A 21,415-nucleotide genomic window follows, 5' to 3' on the forward strand; every position below is an offset into this window, starting at 1 on the left:
TCTGTGGGCACCTCAGTGACTGAACATCTTACACGTCTGTTAATGTGGATTAATGAGGCCACAGGGAACAATAGAAGTAGTGTAAGGGCCCTCATGCCCCTCTGGAATCAAACAAAACTCAGTTTCACTGTTCAGGCTGAGTTCAGGCTAAGTGTGGAGAGAATTCCACAGTCAAGTAAGTCAATGCAAAGACATGGTTCCATCCTGGGCTGTACAAAAAGGGAAAAATGCATCCTCACGGGCTGAAAAAGTTTTAACTCGAGCAAAGAAAAAAAAAAAAGTCTGACTCAAAATTCTTTCTCTGTCCTTGTGAGGAAAACAGGCAGAAAATAACTAAAAGAAAATGAGTTCTTGATAAATTTAACTTTTGTACAGTCAGTGCACCGTGCTGAATAAACTAGACTAACAAAACAATACAGCTGTCAAACTGGTGTGAATAATGAGAAGCAAAAATGCACTTAACATTCAGTTTGAACATGCATTATAGCTCATGAGAGATAACAGATCATGTAATACTGGGACAAGTCTCAAATCAAAAAAAGTTAATTTGCTAAATACAGTCTTGGGTAACATCATCACATTCTCAAAAGGTCAGAGCACAGAGAAGTTGTTAAGGATTGAGTGTCTTATGATTTTGAATAAGGGTGTCACAATTTCAATATTAACTTAACTTGCAATTGTAAAAATTGAAATTAAAAGCAGGTTCAGTGATTCTCCTAGTATTTTTTCTCTCCACCTCTGACTTGCATGTGCCTGAAAAAAAAAAAAAAAAGGACAAAAAAACAAAACAAAATCAACACTTCAAAGACAACATAGTGTAGGCTACCAGCAGCCTGCAGTGGCACTTTTCACTGCCTGAGTCAGACCCTCGCCGTTCATTGTTGCTGCGGTTACCCAGCAGCTATCTCAGTGTTTCGGCTGGCAACATTTACCTGTGGTGGGTAGCATTTCACACAACTCTGCTGTGAAGAATACAGGAGAATGTTGTAGCAACGTTGCATGAACAGGAACTTTTTTATTCTCTTCTGTGACAGCAAAAAAAAAGTACATGGCCTTCCAGTAACTACTATTACATGCTTATCTTGCCACATTACAGCTGGCTGAAGTAACTTAATTACACCTTATAGCCTAAGGTGCTTTTCTGTGACTGCCGCCATGTGCTGACGCTGGGAATTTAAAAGAAGAATTTGAACATGTAAATGACAGTTGTCAGGGCATAAAAACCAATAATCTATTGAACTTTACAAGTCAAAACTGGTCAGTGGCATAGCTGTCAGTCCTGAAATGTTTAAATCAAATATTGTATTGAATCATGACCAGAGAATTAAGTTTAAAAAAAAATTATGGATTTGAAGAATCATGATATCCCTAATTTGTTTCATTTCTTAATAAAAACTAAAAAAAACAACACAGCATGTTTTTTTTTATTATTGCTTTTAATGTTTTTTTTACTCCAAAATTACAAATTAAAGTCAACTTTGTTTTTGTTTTGTTTTTTTGTTTTCTTTTTTGTTACATATAAAAGGTACTGAAGTACCAGGAGAAAAGATGGTCTCCAGGGACACAAGAGACTCAAGGATAAAACCACATGTGAATGGAAAGTGTGGAGTAGAGATAAAAAATATCTGCAAATGAGGAAGGAAGAAGAAAGAAATGGAAACACGAGTAAAGGGAAGAGAAACAGAATGACAAATGAGGGAAACAGAGGAGTCTTGCATCAAAAATAAAAGAAGTATAAGAATGGGGGCTAATGGAGAAATGGAAATGAGGGAACAAAAAGGGAAACGGGGGCATGAGTGGGGAAGCGAGGGCAAGGTGAATCGAGAAAAATGCCTGTTTTCACAAAGTGTTGGATTGATGCTTTGATACTGGGAAATTGGGAAGTCAAAGGGAGGAGAAGAGGCAAGGACTGGAAGATTCCAGCTGTTCCTCTTATCTTCCCCTCCCTCCCTCCTTCCTTTCGCTCCCTCGTTTCCTCTCCATCCCTCCGCAGGGTAACAGTGTCAGATGGAACCGGACTCACATGGAGAGGAAGATCTAAGAAAACTGTCGCTCTCAGTTCTCCATCAGAGATGACTTGTGACACGTGCGCACACACACACACACCCACACAAACACACTCGCAGACTGAGTTCCTCTGTGGGTGTCGGTGACGACATCACAGGGTCGACGCACCAACTCAGCATGTGGCCAGGGAAATTAGGTCAGAGCTAACTAAGATACACACACGCACACACAATGATATCAAATGAACTCCGGAATCTTGCATCAGTTGTTCTCACCAGGAAACTAGCAAAATGTTTCGGATGTTATTAAGGTAATTTCAGGCAAACCATGTGAATTTGCATGCATGTCAGCTATACTTGCGAACTTGCCTGTCTTGTGTCTGTGTCTATATCTGTCTGTGGATGAAATTCGCACACGTATACGTCTGGCTTTTCGCTGTGTGTGAGAGAGAGAGTGCACACACCGCCACATTGTGCCTGTGTGTCAGAGTGATAATTAAAACATCAGTCAGAGAGTTTCACAGGAGTGAATCTGGGGGGCAGTGCCACAGAGGAGTTCAGCTATTCCTGAGATGTAAAACTACACATTTTCACATCCTTCATCTCTGCTCCTCTGAGCCTCTTAATAAATTCGTCTTCACCCCCATCTGAAGAAAACCTCCACTCCCAGCACATCAATTAAACAAGCAAAGCTCGGCTCAGTGTCTTGGATCTGTAACTTAATCTTAAATATTCCATATTAAAATCCAGTCTCCTTTGAGAAATTGTAAATTGAAGATATTTGCCTCCCGTAGATTATGTCTGAAAAGTCTCTTCAATACAGTCTGATTGTTTTCTCTGTGTGGTGCATTATGCAGAGTAATACCACTAAATTTATGGATCTGAATGTGTTTATCTCTGTGGGTTAAATCAATATTTGTGCATGATGATCTCCATCCCTGAATCAAGTCTAATCTGTGTTATTACAGCAAATGCACAAGCTAAAGATGTTGAATTAGTTTTACGCGTACATAACTTCATGAGGTTATAAAGCCACCACAAGTTGCTGCTTTTTCTTGAACTCCGCGGGGACACAGACAGAGATTACTCTCTTTCAGAGGCTGTACTGAGCTCAGTATCATGTGAAACTACAAGAGTACAAACCATGTCTTGCTAACTCCAAATCTTGATGAGGGAAAAACTGGCATGGCTATTTATAAAGTGGTCCCTTGACCTCTCAACTAAAGATGTCTGAATGAAAATTAGTTTTATGGGTACCAAAAGTCCCCCCTTTACAGTAATGACCACCTTATACTCATGAAAAATAAGACACAACACATTCAATCACTGTTAAATCTTAAAGACTGGGTGCTGAATCCTTAGCATAATTAATAATAGAACACAAAGCCTTGGACAGCATTCACTCACACAGGTAAATTATAGATGACTGCAACCGGGGGGGGACATAGCCTTTCAGGCATGATACAGTCTCATGATAAATGATACTAAAACATGATAAACTAATGAAATAAAATACAAACATTCACTGTGTGTAATCAATATTGCTATCAACAGTGGGTCACTATTTGATGTGCAAAATGACTGGTATCTAACAAAACCACTGTGCACTTCCTGCTTGTTAATATCAGCTGGACATCATTAATTAAAGTGCCCACAGAACTAAATAGAGTTTTAGGAATTACACAGTTATATAACTTATACTGTCATGTTTGGCTCACATCTTTTTTTCTGTCAAATAACTCTGAATATCACACAATCTGGTGGAATCTCAGGTGGAATGACCAAAATAATAACAGATAAAAAATTAACAGGTCTCATACTTCCTAGAAAGAGATCACTGTAGTTCTGGAGTCTCCTGCTGAACGCATGCAGACACTAAATCAATACAATAGGATGGTGAGTGCAAAAAAAAAACAAAACAAAAAAAACACAAAAACTGAAACAGACCCTGGTGGACAAAAGCAGTGCTATAGTTGCAAGAGAAAGAATCTGCTCTGTCCAGTACAACCTGATTCACCTGAAAATGCCCCCACAGGCCTGCACACAAAGCACTGAATGACTGCACTGTGAACTATGTCAAGTTCAGTTTGCGTTGTACCTCAGACTGAGAAAGGAAGGGGCAAGTGAACTTCGGCAGGTTACCACTGGACCTCACAGGCTTCTCAAACTGACTTCTGATGTGGTACTGGCCCGGACCAGGAACTCCCTGATGGGAAGCAGAATGCAAGAAATGAACAGTAAGTACAAGGTAATATCTGTGGTCAGATGCATTGGTAATATCGCTTTTCATGTAGCTGTGTGAATTAGAAGACAAGTAGAGGGCTGGAAGAAGTGAAGAAGAGATAGTGAGAGGAAAGAGAAGAAAAGGACAAAGAGTTTCTCTGATTTCTTTCTGTGTCTGAGGTCAATTGAAAAAAAAAACAGGTGAAGCAAGGCGGTAAAGCTGATCATGAATATGAGCTTCATGAAAGACACAGCTTGTGAAATACGCAGAATAAGCATACGAAAAAAAACACTTTCTTTCTCTGCTCTGCAATTAAGTAATTTGTGTTATTCATTCCAGACAGAAAGTGGAAGAGAGACACGTGTGCATGTTGGTCTTTTCAGGGTCACAGGAAACAATCATGTCAGGTGCAAACTCAAGACTGCTGCACCATTTCGATGCAGTAATTACTGTAACTAGCAAACTAACAACAACCCCACATCTCAGAGTCACAGAGACGCTGTCAGGGAGAGGTAAGGAGACATACACACATTTCCCCATTCCCACATTTCGTCCACAGTGCAGAGCCAGTACATTTTAGTATTTGTGGTAACCCCACAAGGTTGCTGGGCCAGAGGTGGTTTAACTAGGTCTGCAGTAAAACAGCAAGGATTTCTGTGGAGATCGTTAGCAGTTACACTAAATCTTGAGAAGGAGCAGTGGTGAATTTCTGCACAATATGTCTTCCCCATGCCTGCGGACAGCTCAATCTTTATTCATGAACACTGACACTACAATGTGGTCTTGGCAGAGACAAGTTTCTTGTCCTCAGAATCTTAAATGCCACATACAGACAAACAGTATAGTAAAGCTGTCACTGACTTTTCTTAAGATTAAATGTTATATGTTTCTGGAACAAAGAGAGCAAGACCACGTATTTGATCGTAGTGAGTATGTTGAGCTCTGTGCCAGACCTGCTCGAAGTCAAATAAAGGTTAATAAGATTTTGAGCTAGCGAAATTATGTCACAAATAATGTCAGAGCCTAAAGTTATACATCACCCTTTGTACTCTGCATAAGAAATTTGCAGGAGAAACTCAAAGTTTTGCTTTTGGCTATAAAAAAGCTTTGGCAATATTCATCACAAGATATTCATGCCAAAAAAGCATACTGAATTGAACTGAAAAAAAAAGGGTCAAAATATGCACTTACTTTTTGTGGCTGTATTCATGTGTAACTGCTGGGTTTGGATTTCGATTTGTACTAAACACAAATTTTACCTGCTCAAAAATGTAACGACTCTTATTGAAGCCCACACAAATGCAGTAGAATTACAGCATTATCATACTGTAATTTTACTGGACCAGTGTGTAGGATTTAGTGGCATCTGGTGGTGAGCTTGCAGCAGATTGGAAGCAGCTCCAGTCCCCCTTCCCTTTCAGGCATGTGAACCTACGGTGGCCATGAAACCCACACATGGTGAAAAAAGACTGTATCCACAGTCTGTGTTTGGTTTGTTTGCTCTGGGCTACTGTAGAAACATGGCAGTGTAACATGGCAGACTCCATGGAAGAAGACAGGCTCCCCTCTGTAGATATAATCAGCTTTTTCAAAGGTACGAAAACACGATTCTTATTTTCAGGTATTTATACAGTGATGAAAACATGCTTATGAATATTATATTGGATTTTTGCCATATTCTGCCTAAATACCTGTACATGTTACACACTGGATCTTCAAAGGAAAGAGCTGTAATTTTAATTTAGCTATAACTTAATTTTTAACCTAGATTTTCATTTTAAGATTATTTCCTGGATTCATTTATTGTTTTTCAAATGAAATACCAGATAATAGTGAAAAAGCTCACAGTAGCGATCTATTCAAACTGTGTGATTTACTGAATTAAGTAACAAGTATGTGAAGATAATTATTCAAATCTTCACATTTGAAAAGCTGAAACCAACAAGTGTTTGGCAGTTTTGCTTGGCAAAAAAGTGATTGATTTTCTGTTGGTCAACTAATCGATTAATCAGGTAGCCTAATTTAAATCCATTACATTTATTTATTGAATTATTTAATAAATTTCAAACACATTAATAGATTTATTATTGTAATGCAAACACAGTATTAATTATAATACGTTCAACTGAATACATCATACAACTAATATGTCTCAGTTATTTGTTTATTTTTAAGGTAGATAATCCTAGATCCAGAATTTGACAGTTGTGTAGAGTTGTCTTTTTTTCCCCTTTCTTTTCCCCCCGTGGGAGCAGCACTGCGTCCCCCTTTTCTAAAAATAACAAATGCTGCAAACATCACAACATCCTCCATGATAATGTTAACATCAAATTCACAGCATTTTTAAAGATGAACTGACAGTGAACTTCATATTTACAGACTAAGATTAGGCATTACATTGGTACATCTCCATCTGTTCAGCTTTTGATTGCAGGGATACACATGATAATGGTTTGTTAAAGTGGTTTGCTCAGTTGTTGCCCTTGCCATGTCAAGATGTCTACTTAATGGGAAAATCCTACACACAGACTTAAACTCTATGGGACACCAGCAGCCCCGAGCCATTAGAGGCAGACATTCTGCTGATCTCTGGGAAGTAAAGGTGTTTGTCCTGAGTGTCCCCACTGTGGGTAATGACCCATCTGGTCAGTGTATGTGTGTGTGGGTGTACATGTGAGTTGAGGTGTCAGGTACTAATGATGATGGATGGAGGTGCAGCCATCATGGTAGGGGGTCTGATATACAGCATGGTGCACACATGCAAGCATACAGAGAAGCTAAAGTTGTTGATTCAAAGTCACGGGATAAATTATAGTGTGTCATTTTTGCAGCCATACATTAATAAATAAAGGGAGAACTAATGCAATAAAATGTCAAGTATAATGAACTATGCAACATTAAATCAACTGAAACCTAAAAGGGAGGCAGCAGAGCAAAATGTTCAAGGAAAGAGAGGACGAGAGGAGGGAAAGGCGTAGGTACGAGTCCTTGACAAAAGGGATACGTTCACCTCTCTCTCCACAAATCCAGTCCCACATTTTTCAGACTCTGCCTCACCCACTCTAACCCGCCGACCGGAGAAATAAGGCATCACAAAGCATTACTCTGCCAGCACACTCAAGTTCATATGCAGGTGAGTAACTCCCCTCCACTCAACCGGCTCCAGTGTATCAGTGTGTGTTTGTGAATGTGTGTGTCTGTGTATGTTGTTGCCAGGCTGTGATTAAAGCTTATGTTGTACTGCCCTCTATGGGTGAACAGGTGACCTGATGAATTACAAAAAGAGAGGGAGGAGGGGTGGAATCATTTCATCCTTAATCGACCGTACTTGAATAAATCCAGAATAAATCCAAAGCACTTACCTTGACTCTGTTCTCACTGTAAATGACGGCGCTCTATTATGACTCATTCAGAATCTGCACTTTTCAAATCCTATTGTGTTAAGAATTTATCTGAGTCAAAGTGCAGCAAAGAAAGAGGACAAGCGGTTTAGCTGACAAAGAAAAAGGATGTCTGCTCAAGTATTAAAATACTCCTGAAACATGTCAAAGGATCCAAATTTAATTATGAGTTTTTCAGTGTAATCACAGCAACTTTATATAATATGCTAAAATTAGCAGAAATTGTTGATACCTGAGGGTTTGAGGATTCACTAACTGCGGGGAATGCAGACAAGCTGCAGTATTGCTGATTCATAATGTGGTTAGGATAGCTCTAAATGTAGTGTAAATCCATTGTTATTAAAAAAGAAAGGTAAAAAAAACATCATGAAAAGCTCTGAACTTTTTTTTCTTAAACAAAATCTGCAGTTTGGGGATGGTGTAGACCTACTGTAAGTGAGTTACATCTCTTTTTCTCACAATGCAAGACCCCTGGATTAAAAAAATAAAATATATTCATATAAACTCTGATTAAATAAAGATCTGAAATAGAGCAAAATTATTTTTATGAGCAAAAATTAAAAAAAAAAAAATCCAAATTAATTACATGGACATGAAATTACATTGATGGCTGCCATGTTTACTGACATGTATTAAAGCAAGACTTTTAACATTAGAAAGAAAAGTGTAATTCATAATTAATAATTAATTTTTGCTAAATATTTTGCCCTCAGGGCTTTTTCATTTCTAGCTGCAGCAGGCTGCAGTTACTGTTACTGTTACTGTTCACTGCCCTCTCAGCACCAGACAATCAAAGTTAGCAACTAACTAATGAATGTAGCAGCTACAGAGACAGATATTTATAAGAATTTATCCATGAACTTAGTCGGAAACATAGTCATAGTAGTTAGTAGTGAACTTATACATGAACTTGCCCGGGGCATGTAAAATGCCACGTCGGGCTAGTAAATCTAGCAACTTCCTTGCCTGACCAGACAAATGGTAAGAAAGAATTAGAGAAATTATTCAACTGTTTTGATAATCAATTAATTTTTAAAGAAATGTGTCATGCAAAAATGGCAGAAATGCTGTTTTCAACCTCTCAAATATAGAGATTTCCTGCTTTTCTCCATTTATTATCATATTCAGCTGAATATCTTTAGGTTTTAAACTGAAAAAACAAAACATCACCATGGACTGGGACATACATTTTTCACTATTTTCTGACATTTATAGATGTTTCAGCTCTGGATTAAATGTAACAATTAACTTTAATCTTTTTCGTTATTTGATAACCACTAATAACTAAAATTATTTGCATAGGGGCAAGTGCAGATTTACTTTGGGCAAGTAGACTTAAATTTAAATTAACTTAAAACTGACAGCATCTTACTTACATTCAGCAATTTCCCGCCTTACATAATGCTCACACAAATTAGGGTTCAGTCAGAAATAGCCATGGACCAAAAAAGAAAAGCAAACTTTTTGGAGCATGAGATCACAGCTAAAGACTAAAGCCAGGCAACACTTATTATTCGCTGGACTAAAAGTGAAATGACAAACTAAGACAAACACATAATAATGTCATTTCCATGTCAAAGTAATGTTTTATAAATGTTTTATAAATGCATGCATGCATTTTTTCTGCATGGGTCACACTAAAGATCAAAACTTGATAATATGTTTGTTTGTTTTTTTAATAAAAGAGGCGCCAGGAGTTGATGGAGAGTGAAAAAGAACTAGGAGAGTGAATACTGGATGCACATTCATCAGGTGGCCAGAATGACTTTGAATGAATCCTGTTGTGGCTTTTTAAATAAGAAACAGTTTGCTAAAACGTTCGCTGGATCACCTTTAATAGGGTGATAACACCTGTATGTCAATGTTGTCCTTACAGCTTGTTGCACTGTCCTAAAATCCCCCAAAACATCCAATCATGCAGGTTTAATTGGCCCATGCTGTCACGGTGGCCACTGCTGAGCAAGTATAGGCTCATTTTACATAAAGCACTGGCTCCCACAGTGGCAGAACTAGACATTGATCCCAGTCTGCTAAAGATTTTATGTCTTACACTTCTCATTCATCTAAGCTTAACATGTATGGCACCACATGTACACAAACACCCACCAACACAAGCACACGCTCACCTTCTTTTCCTCTAGCTGGGGCACCAGTTCATGGTAACGAGGGACGATAAGCTCAGCTCTGCCTTTCTGCTCCTTTTTAAGATTCACATTCTCATAGCGCGTTTCAAGGATTCTGAGACACACAGACAACAACAACGTCTTTGAGAATAGTAGACACAGACGTACACATAGAGGAGATAAGAATAAAGAGAGAGAGAGGTGTTTAAAAACAAAATAGAAACGAACAAAGTAAGAAGAATGGGGACATAGAATATATTGAATGAGAGGGGAAGAGAGATTTGAAATGGAAAAGTAAACAGGAATAGATAAACAAAGTAAAAACAACTGGGAATAGAGGACAAGAGATATAAGAAATAAACTAGATGAGGAGTGAAAGGTAGAAAAGAAAAAAAAGACTAAAACAAGTGCTCTGTCAGCACCTATAACAGGACTAAAGACATTTTATTCAATTTTAAATGATTCCAATAATCACACGTGTATCAAAGATATATTTGTGTGGGCATGTAAATGTGTTTACAGTCTGATTGCTCACATGCACACCTTTCCCTCTATAACTCAGTCAATTCCTTTATGAAAAGCTGAGCTGGATGTGTGCCCACTGATGTAGAAGTGCTTAGTAAGGCCCATCCTCTGTGGCCATCAATAGAAATGCTACGTGAGAAATGTCAAACATAATGCCCTGGCTGTACTCTAAGATCAAAGTAATATTTTATTTTGGTGAAGCAGCTTCTCTGCTCAGCACACATCTCTGTAAGAGCTTAAGAGCAGTGAACTTCTGAAAGTAGATGCCCTGGAGTATCTAAGCCAACAACCCCTTTGTCTGTTTACCCAATCTTCAAAATGTAAAGTCATGAAGTTTTTTTTTATTCCAAATACATACGATGATGGTTATCTATCAAATTTAATTCAGTTTTCTGTTTGTTTGCTAATAAAATAATACTGCAATATCAGCATTTAATGAACCAGTGTGTAGGAATTAGTGGCATCTAACAGTGAGGTTGTGAATTGCAACTGTGTGTCTCAGATCTGTTTTATTTTATTATGTTTTATTTTGTTTTGTTTTATATATATATTATATCATATTCCTATCCTCCCATATTACTTGTCATTTTTACTTGCATGATTTTCTTTTTATTCATTTTGTTTGAGCATTGTTGGAGGGGGCCTAAGAATTAAGAATTTAATTTCCAGTGTTTACTGTAATTGTTGTTCATATTACAATACAGAACTCAAAATTTGAAACATGTGGTACTCACATCTCAGGGTAATAATGTCCTGGGCCCGGTCCCTCCTCCAATGTCACCTTATCCCTCCTCCCTGTCATGTTGCCAAAGTGGACTCCTTTATACTTCTGTGCAGAACTCATCTCTGACTGCAGAAAGAAAGGAGGGAAAGAACAAACAGACAGAGAGAGGAGTGAGGAGAGGATGAAAGAGAGGATTGACCAGGGAGAGAGAGTGAGAAAAAGCAGATGATAGGAGGTAGAGAGACATCGAGATAACACAAAGATAAATGGATGAACAAAGAAGGAGAAAATAGAATTGACTCATTCACACTTATCGGGTTTCTCTTGCAGCCAGGGCTCATGAAGTTGGGCCTGAATGAAATGTGAAGTTCAGCCAAATGCCAGAGTATGTCAGAGATCTAGGGGAGACCCTCAGTCCTTTCTTATCTCTCTGAGTTTTACAGCTTGCTTCCTCTGCCTCCGGCCTTTCAGATAGGACCACTTCACTCTGCAGCTTAACAACTGAGAGAGGCTACGTCTGGAAATGAGCTGACCAGCTGTCGCCAAACACATTTTAAAGATACTTTTTGCGAGATTTACTCAAGAATTTATTGCAAGGGCGCTTGCAATTTAAAAAAAATAACTAGGTTTTAAATCCTTCTTAGAAACATGTCAGTGATTAATCAACAAGATTAAGAGTTTTTAGCCATATAGTGACTTACTACAATCCATTCTGAGGTGGGCAAGAATGTCTGAGCCAAATATAATGGAAATAGTTTAGATATCTTCTCCAAACCACGAATATGATACTTGTTGTGGCACTAGAGGAAAAGTCAGGGGATCACCTAAGTCTTTAGGCATCAGCCTGTGGGGATCATGAGTGGACCAACTGTCCTTTTTAGAGTCATGCCACTAGTGTGGCAAAAAACAGCAGGGGGAGGTAAAATGAAATATGAATTAATGTATTTATGATATATAAAGGACCAGAGCCCCTTTTCCATACAAATTTGTTGGCTTGGCTTAAGTTGGTTTGATTAGGCACATCATCTAGTATGGCAGAGTTTTGTATCTCCATTACAACAGGTCTACCGACATGAGGGTGCATCTTTTAACTGAAGACAAGCTTAGCCCAAGTCGAACAGGTGTAAAACCACAAATAAACAAGTCCCCCATTATTTTGTTATTAAAGTTGTTATTATGAAGCAGCAAAATCCAGAAATACTGGGTTCTCACCAGCAGTAACTTGTAAGCAAAACATGAAACAGTACAATAAAGCAGATACCTGAAAATATAAACACGGCTGCAGGAGAGAAACTAAACTTCACCAACACCCAAAAGTCCCCCGTTCTGAAAATGTTGGGATCTCACCAGCAGTAGCTTAACAAGTTTCCTAGAAAGCTGCAAGCAAACATGAAAAGGTAAAATAAAGAAGATACCTGAAAGTACAAACAGGGATGGAAACTAGAAAAAAAAACTAAACATCAAACCACAAAGATTCAGTTAGAAGCCACAAAAGTACTGTGAGCTGAACACACAGAGAGAAAATTTCTTTCTCTCTGCTCTCCCGCACACACACACATAATTTCACTGTCACAGCATGCACTTGTTGGAGGGGAAGAAGGGTGGCCATCATGGGTTGGCCACAGTCTGCAAGACCCCACCACAACCTGTTCAGAGGTGGGTCAGGCGTGCTTTGGCCCCACTCTGAAGATGGACCATCTCTGACCCTACCAGGCAGCTCAGCACAGGTAATGCCAATGGAAAAGCCTCAGAACTATTTGCTGTCAGTTTATGAGCAACAAAATGTAATGTTATTCCATCATTTTCATTGAAAAAAAATGAGTTTAAGTAAATGTTCTTTTCTTAAGCGGTTTTCATTTACCAGTTTGGTCCCAGTTTACTTCAATTCACAATCCTGACAATGAAAGACATCTGCTGCTTCCCTTTCATTTCTAACTTTTTCTTGACCAATCTGTCTGGGTCTATTCAGTGGGGCAGGTTGTGTTAGGACTGGCAGGGAGTCTGAAAAAGTTTCTAACTCCAAGTGGTGCCTGTCTCCTTATCTCAACTTCAACAGTGACTGAAGGACAAGATCTGAGGTTCTGTCCCCTGTGATCTACCAATCTAGTTTTGAGGAGAGGAGATAGGAAACAAGGATGTTCAGATGCTAAAAGTTAAAAAGAAAAACATAACTGTTCCGCATTGCATGCAGACACATACAAGCCCTGCGATGGTATCGCAGCTGGCTTTGACTTCAGAGGCACAAATTGCCTATTTATGTCAAGGAGAGCTTTTAAAAGCAAAACAAAAACACAGCTAGTGGGTATAAACATATTCATGCAGCTTTGATAAAATGGAATGGCAGGCTATTTATTATTTAAATGAGAATAAAGTCGAGCAGAAATAAAAGTTTTTGGCAGTAGGGTCGTTTGTGGGCAGCATGCTGCAGACTGAATGTTTCTACTAACATATAGACAGTACAGTTTGGGTTTCAGGCTCTACTGACAAGACAATTTTGCTCATTGTCCCCATTTCCATTCTAGTCTTCATGCCTAATATTCTTTCTGTGTAGAGCCTGACCAATACTTGACTTCTGGGGCAGGGTATTTAGAAATGATCAATGAAAGTATTATTCATAAAGAGTCTGCAACAAAATGTATTAGTAAGTATAACCTTGTGACTGACAGATGGCTGGTAAATCAAAGGTTATTTGTCTTATTGTATCTTGAGTTTTTGGTATAATTACATTCCCATTAATGAGAGAGTATGTTTAGGAAGAGCTGTGTTCATCCCTCCGGTAGCATTCAGAGACTTGAAGAATCTATACGTAGAATAAAACTGGTGGCTTATCATGGCCGAACATCTGACTTGGGCACAATATGTTTTTGGGTTTTTTTTCTTAAATCTGACACCTATCTATACTGCCAGGATATTTATATTGCAATTATCTAAATCACTTACATATCATCTTTTGTGACCAACAGGTGAATCAACAATATATTTTGATGTGGCTCTGCTTGTATGTCCCCAATTTCATGAATGCAACATTCAGTGATTGTCCAGTTAGAAAGTGCTGCAATCTTAATCTTCCAAATTTTCCTTTTCTAATTCTGATTCAGGTGCTCTGCCTCTTTTATACTAACACAATCTGGGCTCTACATCACCATCTGGCAATCTGGCATCACACAATCTGAACTAACAACATATCTCATGGTGCTACTTACCTTCCCAGCACATAATTTTGTGTACTTAATTGTTAGTATCAATCAATGTAGTAAAGTAATTGTTCTACCAATACAGACATGAACCATACGTTTAGGGTTAGTGGATAATACCGGTTAAGATGTTTTCTGTTTTTCTCAATAACATGCTCTTTTGATTCCTTTCTAATGTCTTATCATTCAAAGGCTGCCCCGGCCACTTTGAAGTTATGTCCTCAGACAACCACTTAATTCCGCCTCTCGACACTTTTGAACTCAGTCGGAGCACAAGGCGGGGGGGTGGAAGTGTTTGAGTTTAAAGAAATGAGTGTGTCAGATGGAGAGACAGAGGGAGGAAGACACACAGAAGCGGAGGTTGAACTTTCAAAGGGAGAGCAACAGAAGTTGAGACGGAAAAAAAGAGCCATGGATGGATGCACTGCTGATAGCCCTAAATCACAGCGCGCCTCTGTGCCTGCTCCGGTGTGTTGACACAACCTCGGCCAACACTCAAGGACGCTGTTGACTTCCTCTGGTCATTAACAGATGAAAAATGACTTAATTGAGAGCCAGACCAGCAGGCGTGTGCATTATTTTAAGTGAATATTGTAATATAGCTTGAAGAATAATTACTAATGGCTCTCTTTGTTGGCATGTAAAATGGATGAGCATTGGTGCGCTGTGGCTTTTTTAAAGTGGAACTGCATTCATTAGATATGGAAATGGGTTTTGGGCCAACTGAATGGGGTGGAGTGGGGGTTCAGTGGTGCATTAGATCTGCCTAACACTAATGGACCTCGCCTCGCGGGCAGAGTAAGTACACTCAGACACACACTCGTACAGACTAATGAAAGCACACATGCATGCACAAATGAACACTTCATACCCACTGATGGATGTACATTCAAACTTCAACATGTGCCTGCGTGTATGTGTGTGTATGTGTCCTCACCAGCAATGGATTGTAGTAGGCTGGCCCCAGGGTTGCATCCCTGGGAGGGGGCTGCTGTTTGCTGAGTACACCGAGGGCATCCTCCTCGTAGCCATAGGCCTGGCCCGGGGAAGGAATGGATGGGATATCTGACTGACGAACCAACCGGAGACTTTTAGCCTGCAGCGACTGCGCGGACAGAAAGACGGGGAGAGTGGGGAGAGAAGTCAGGGTTTGAGATGGAAAGGATGCCCTGACTTACAAAGTAGCTGAGCACTGCCTGGGGCTGTGTGAGACTGAGAGAGTGACAGAGTGCAAGAAAGAGCGAGGGGAGGTAGAAGATAAGAAACAAAAGAGAAAAAAGAGGAGGAAAGAAGGAAAGACAGACATTGAAGTGTAGGAATAGGAACAATGGGTCTCATACAAGAACTACTCGTATGAACAGATTTGTTCTAAGTGGTTTGTATGAGTTATTTGGGAGAACTTGCCGAATTCACCAAGTTTTTCATACTTTGATTTTCCTTTACAAACACAATTTTCAAGTGGTCCAGACCAGTCAGAGGAGTCATGTGCAATTACTCTGCTGTTATAGCCTGTTGTAGCCTCAGCATTTCACTAATGGATTTTATATGACATTAGTTTTAAGACTCTCTGATGACAAGGCATTAACAGCACTTGTTATTTTTCCTATTCCTTGGCTTTAGCAGTTCCCTTAATAGAAAGGCGGAGTCACATCCCTTCCATTGGACCACCATGGGACTTAACTTTGGAAAAAATATTAACTGTAGTTAATGGCAAGAGACAAATTATTTTTTTCTTTTCCTGTTTGGATCGAACCTTTTCCTTTTATTTCAGTGACGATTCAGTGCGATCTTCAGGTGACTCAGCATTAATAATACTCATTATTTGTACCATTCCTTGCCTTTAGCGGGTCCCTTATTTCCACTTCTGACACTGTAAAATTTATAGACTTCTTTTTTTATCAATCTCCAAAGTTCTTCTTTTTACTCTTTGATGCCATTGTCATGAACAAACATATATGGGGCAGAAAGCATAGCCTTAAATGGTATTATTGGGAAGTTGATTAAGTTTCAGTTTTATAAGGTTGAAATTACCATAAAATATATTTTTTTAAAGTAATCAAAACTAATAAAACATAGCCATGGAATTTAAACTACATGTTATTCTCAATTTATCTGACCTAGTTTAACAGGTTAGCACTGTATCTGGTGAGCTGTCATATTAACACTGGAGTGTATCTTATATCTTATTTGTACAGTTAGTCCCGTGTGTTGGTTAGAATTGTGATTAAAGTTAGATTAGTTTGGGAATGGCTGATTTACACACATCTGAAATTAGGAGCATTTGCTGAATTTGATGTAAATTCACACAAATCCGCCCAATGAAAAAGTAAGACAAAGGAAAAATAAGAATTTGAAAATTTTTGTGCATGAGGCCCATTATCTGCTGAGGGAACAGGCAATGAAGGCCATCTCCATCATGCATGAAAGCATGAAAGCTTTCTACTGTCTTTCTGAAAGTAAGGTATATTTGTGTGCTCTTCACATAGTTACAGCTAGAATACAAAAAAGAAGAGAGTGTGCATAATCTCTCTCTTTCATGATTGGTCAGGTCTGGAGGTGAACGTTTCAAACGCTCCATACATTGTACAAAGTGAGCTAATCATTGGTATCAGTCTAGATCTGATAAAAGCCCTGAGCTCAGTGTTAACTTAAAGCTTAGCTGTGTGTGTATAGTTTGAGCATAAATTTAACACAGCAGGCGAATGTAGAGAGCAACTTAATATAATCTCAGTTCACCGTAAGGCTGAATTTAGTATGATTCACGATTATAGTATCACTGCAGATGAAGCTGGAGGCCAACATTCATATATCATGCAAGGTATTTAGTGAGCTAAATGATAAAATTGTTTGCGTGCCTCGTAAGTGCTTTGTCTTAAATTCTGAAACCACATGAGACATTATCTTTCAAAGTAAACAGGAGGGAGGTTTCACTGTGCCATGTGTGGATTTACAAAGCTACAAGGCTTTTCCATTTGTTCAATTTGATGAACAGCAATGATAAAGCTGTCAGCGGTTTATCATTGCTATTCATCATTGTTTCTGGACACCAAACACAAAGCGGTGAGCAAAGTTTCAGGGGCTTTACAGAGAACAGAGGTAAAGTAGACACACTTGTCCTCAGGCCTCAGGACTCTGTCACTGTTACAGCTACTGAAGATATTATACAATAGCATAAAAATAATACCTATCAGAAAACAACTCATGTTCCCTGTGCTTATCATCCTATTTCATGTTTCCATATTGACAATGATAACTGTCACAGTTTAATGTATAATATGTAAGTCCTGCCGCGGGTGGACCAGTGTGTAGGAAATGTCATTAGTGGTGAAATAGCAGATTGCAACCTACTCGCCTGCCAAGTGTGTGGGAGAAACTGCAGTGGCCACGACACTTGTGACAAACGTGAATGGCTGCATCTTATTGTATCCCGTTCTGGGCTACATGTCAGTTCAACATCATCATGACTCTGTGAAAGAGGACTCTCAGTCTATGTAGATAAAAACATCTCATTCTAAGGTGATGAAAACACAACAATTCTTATTTTCAGGTGATTATACAATAATGAAAATATTTATATTAATGTTATATTCCATTTCTGCCGACAGATCCTCCCAAATGTTACACACTTAATGCTTAAAACAATAACAAAATGACATTGTGAAGCAGCATGGGATCATGGGAGTTGTTGCTGTCATTCTGTGGATGAAAATCTAGCTGGGCATGGCTCCAGCAGAAATCATGTTCACGCACAAGGTCATGTATTCAAGGCTTATTCATGTTACATTTAGTCACATTTGCCGACTTCCTTTCTCGCTCTCATCCGACTTATACTGTGATTTACAACTAGTGGCTAGTAGGAAACACATCGGTTACAGGTCACATGACTCCTTCAGTGTCTTTACAGTTTTGATCCTCATTATCTGCATTATTATCTTGATCTTTTTACTGAGTCTCTGTAGCATATTATAAATGACTGTTGTGCATATGAAAGGAATACCTGACTTATCAAGGACAAAAGATGTCAAATCTTGCCATTGTTTCATCTTCCATGTTCAAAGTATGCCTTACTGGATGTGATAAGCCTTTAAATATTACAGCAAATACACCAGATGGTGTTATTTTTATAAGAACAGTAGATATCTGACTGTTTTGACAAAAGTCTGGAAAAACTGTTTCCCTCAAATGTTTTAAAATAGCAACTTTGAATTCCCATAAATTGGAAAAAAAAAATAATAATAAATTGGTGTTAAGAGCTAAGGTACTGGCAAGGTACTGTCTGTAAGTATTGGCAGTCTCCACTTTTGGAAGAGGTGCTGCTATTCATTTCTTTTGTTTGACTAGTGGCACAAAACCAGCACATCACAGTTCACAGTGCTGAGGAAAGTTTTACATGATTTTTGTATTTTTATTGTTATGTGAAAATAAAAGTATTAACTGTGTGTTTATGTGTAATTAGCAAAACCCAAACCAATAAACTGGTTAGGTAGGGACCAGAGGGAAAAGAGTGACCTCTAACCAGGACAGGTGGAGGATAGAGGACATACTGTGGCTTTTACACTACATAACAGGCTGGAAGGAGAAAATCAACAATAAATACTTTGCTATAGCTTGACTGCTCATTCAGTTTGTCCTTATAACTTCACCCATATGCCTACCCTTTTCCTGCCAAGCTTGTCAGCCTGTCCTGCATCAGCCACCGTGGCCCTCAGTGTGTTTCCTGAAGCAGGCAGCACATTGTAAGCCCCTGGGCCTGGAACGTCCGAAACAAGCTCTTCAAAACGCTTGGAGCGGTTCTGGAGGCTGTGACCGCCGTGGATGTTTAGCTGAAGCGACACGAGTTCAACAGAGAGACAAGCAGACACACAGAGAATGAGATTTCCTCTACAGTATATTTTCCTCAGTAAATTTTCCCCCTCGCTCTCATCTGGTATATTATAAGCTGCATCTTCTGCCTTCCTAAATTAATAGTTTTAAAAGTTTTAGCAGGAAACAATCAATACAAGAGCAGCTGCGCAGACAAATTAGAAGTTATGTAAACAATTTTACCATGATACTGACTCTGCCTCTCCTTTAATAGTATCTTTTGTGACAGTATATTGATTGATTGGTTGAACAAGTCTACAATTTGTCTTGCATCATAGGCCCTTTAGCATACATTTGGTCTGGGATTGAGCTTCATAAAAGAGTTTTTCAGTCTGACCTTACTGAATCATGGGACCCTGTATCTCTAGTTGGATGGTAATAATCTGTATTCATTGTTCAGGACATGGCTGGGAATAGAAACAATGTTTTTGGCAACTTTTAATATATTATTATGGTAGGCTGATGAGCATGAGTGAAGCAGGGAAGAACTAGCAACAACTTCATCATCAAATATTTTGATATAAATATAAGAACTATGATGCTTTTTTGTAGTCTCCTGGTCTGGAAATTCGACCTCACCTAGCCCAGTATATGGCTCTCAGGTACACCCAGGTCTTGACTTAACTCTCTGACCCACAGTACCTTGACAGGTGAGGAGTCATACTGTCCAGGTCCTGGTATCCCCTCACTGGACTCATTGACTAATGCCTGTCTTCTGGTCGAGGACAGGAATGGAGCATAGCCATCTGCAATATGGAAAAAAAATACAAAGGTAGAATAAACACGTTTCAATTGTGTTTTAAAATTCTATATAGATAAAATAGCAGGAACACAGAAAAACCTACACTTAGCCTATATAATATAATGGCTAGTGTAGTGAGTTACACTGCCAGATGAATTATTTTGTACTTCATCTGTAGGCTACGTAACCTTCATCCACCTATACATACTTAGGCTAACATTATGAAGTTTGAATGTTGTGTCATCTGGTTATAAACACGCTCAAATCGTTGCTGATGCCTCTATATGACCTACATTTGTTTACAAGACCGTGTGTGAGATTTTTATTATGGTGGAAACGCCCTTTTTGTCTTCAAGGAAGGGCCTCAATAATGAACAAAACATGAAGGTTCCTCGTAGAAGAAGGAAAAGTAAAAGCAGCAAATCTTAAAAAAAGTTTTTACATGAAAAGTGACTTAAATTTTTTTATCAAAATATTTGCCAATTACTATTCTGTATAGAATAATTAATTGGCTATTGTGCTTGTATAATCTGTTGAGTAATTTAATATATAACAAAATAAACTCTTCACTGTTCTGTATGTAAAAATCTTACTTTGCAAATAACTAGTAACTACAGATAAATGCAAAGTTTTCCCTCTGAGATGTAGGGAGTGTAAGCAGAACGTGTCAGAAAATGAAAATACTCAAGTAAAGCACTTCTCAAGCAGCCTAAGGTGTTCACTCATATCACTCACTCATGTAGCAAATTAACTAGAAAACTTGTTCCCACCTGATATTGTAGAAGTGGACAGGGGAACGTCGTAGGATCCAGGACCAACGGTAGATGAAGTACCGCTTGTTGACGTGAAGGTCACTCTTGGAGCTCGAGCGTACATTTTCAGAATTCACCCTTTCAGTCAACGTTAGCTTAACTAAACTTCACGTGCACAGTAGAAACACCTACTAGAGTCGGTCCAAAATCTAAGTGTGTGTCATTTTATTACATTTGTTAAGCCCAAAGGTCAAAACATTCCTACGCTGCTCTCCGTACGGTGCTGCTGTCAGTGATCTGCGTTATTTTTGCGTGCGTCGTTGCTAGGATACCATATCTCACTGCACCGCGACCGAAAACTGTCAGAAAACCATATATATTTTCAACCACATGTGAAGATATTTGTTACTATAATATCCAGATGAGATTGAATACGCGATTAACGTTTTATGTGGAGAGTTTGTTATTCTATATGTAAAGTTTTTCATTCATATAGAAATTTTCCAGATCATTTAATTCTTATAGAAACACATTTTCTATTATAATCATATTAGTAAACAACAAAAAAAGACTAATAAGCTTGTGGAATCGTATTAAATGTTCTACCCTGATACCTTTATCTTAATGCATTTGCTTAATGTACACCTTATCTATTTATTTATTTGTTTTGTTTGTTTGTTTGTTTGTTTGTTTCCGTCCTATGTTCTTATATGAAGGCCTATCTGCTCTTTAAATCACAAATAGTGGTATACAACTTTGTATGTATTACAGAAAAGAGCAATAAGAAAAAATAATGAAATAAATAATGTAAATAGCAGTGTAAATGTAATGTAAATAATGTAATTATCTGGACAATGATTT

At 38.5% G+C, this 21,415-nt stretch overlaps 1 protein-coding gene across 3 annotated transcripts in view; it reads right to left on the reverse strand.

The window, feature by feature from the left end:
* Nucleotides 1-20,678, reverse strand: part of stpg2 (sperm-tail PG-rich repeat containing 2) — a 68,361-nt gene extending 47,683 nt beyond the window's left edge. The window contains exons 1-9 of one of the 3 annotated variants that reach the window (XM_084729573.1): nucleotides 20,573-20,678; nucleotides 19,703-19,806; nucleotides 18,853-19,020; nucleotides 15,135-15,293; nucleotides 11,014-11,129; nucleotides 9,758-9,869; nucleotides 5,025-5,044; nucleotides 4,687-4,693; nucleotides 4,105-4,212 (exon numbers count right to left, since the gene is read on the reverse strand). In XM_084729573.1, the coding sequence (XP_084585699.1) occupies nucleotides 4,105-4,212; nucleotides 4,687-4,693; nucleotides 5,025-5,044; nucleotides 9,758-9,869; nucleotides 11,014-11,129; nucleotides 15,135-15,293; nucleotides 18,853-19,020; nucleotides 19,703-19,806; nucleotides 20,573-20,678 (900 nt within the window). Of the gene's footprint in view, nucleotides 1-4,104; nucleotides 4,213-4,686; nucleotides 4,694-5,024; nucleotides 5,045-9,757; nucleotides 9,870-11,013; nucleotides 11,130-15,134; nucleotides 15,303-18,840; nucleotides 19,021-19,702; nucleotides 19,807-20,572 lie in introns of all 3 variants that reach the window. The other 2 variants (XM_084729571.1, XM_084729570.1) reach the window with 2 other exon arrangements.
* Nucleotides 20,679-21,415: the final 737 nt, after the last annotated feature.

The sequence above is a fragment of the Lutjanus erythropterus genome, chromosome 10, assembly GCF_056507025.1.
Source record: "Lutjanus erythropterus isolate fLutEry1 chromosome 10, fLutEry1.hap2, whole genome shotgun sequence".
NCBI lineage: Eukaryota > Metazoa > Chordata > Actinopteri > Lutjaniformes > Lutjanidae > Lutjanus > Lutjanus erythropterus.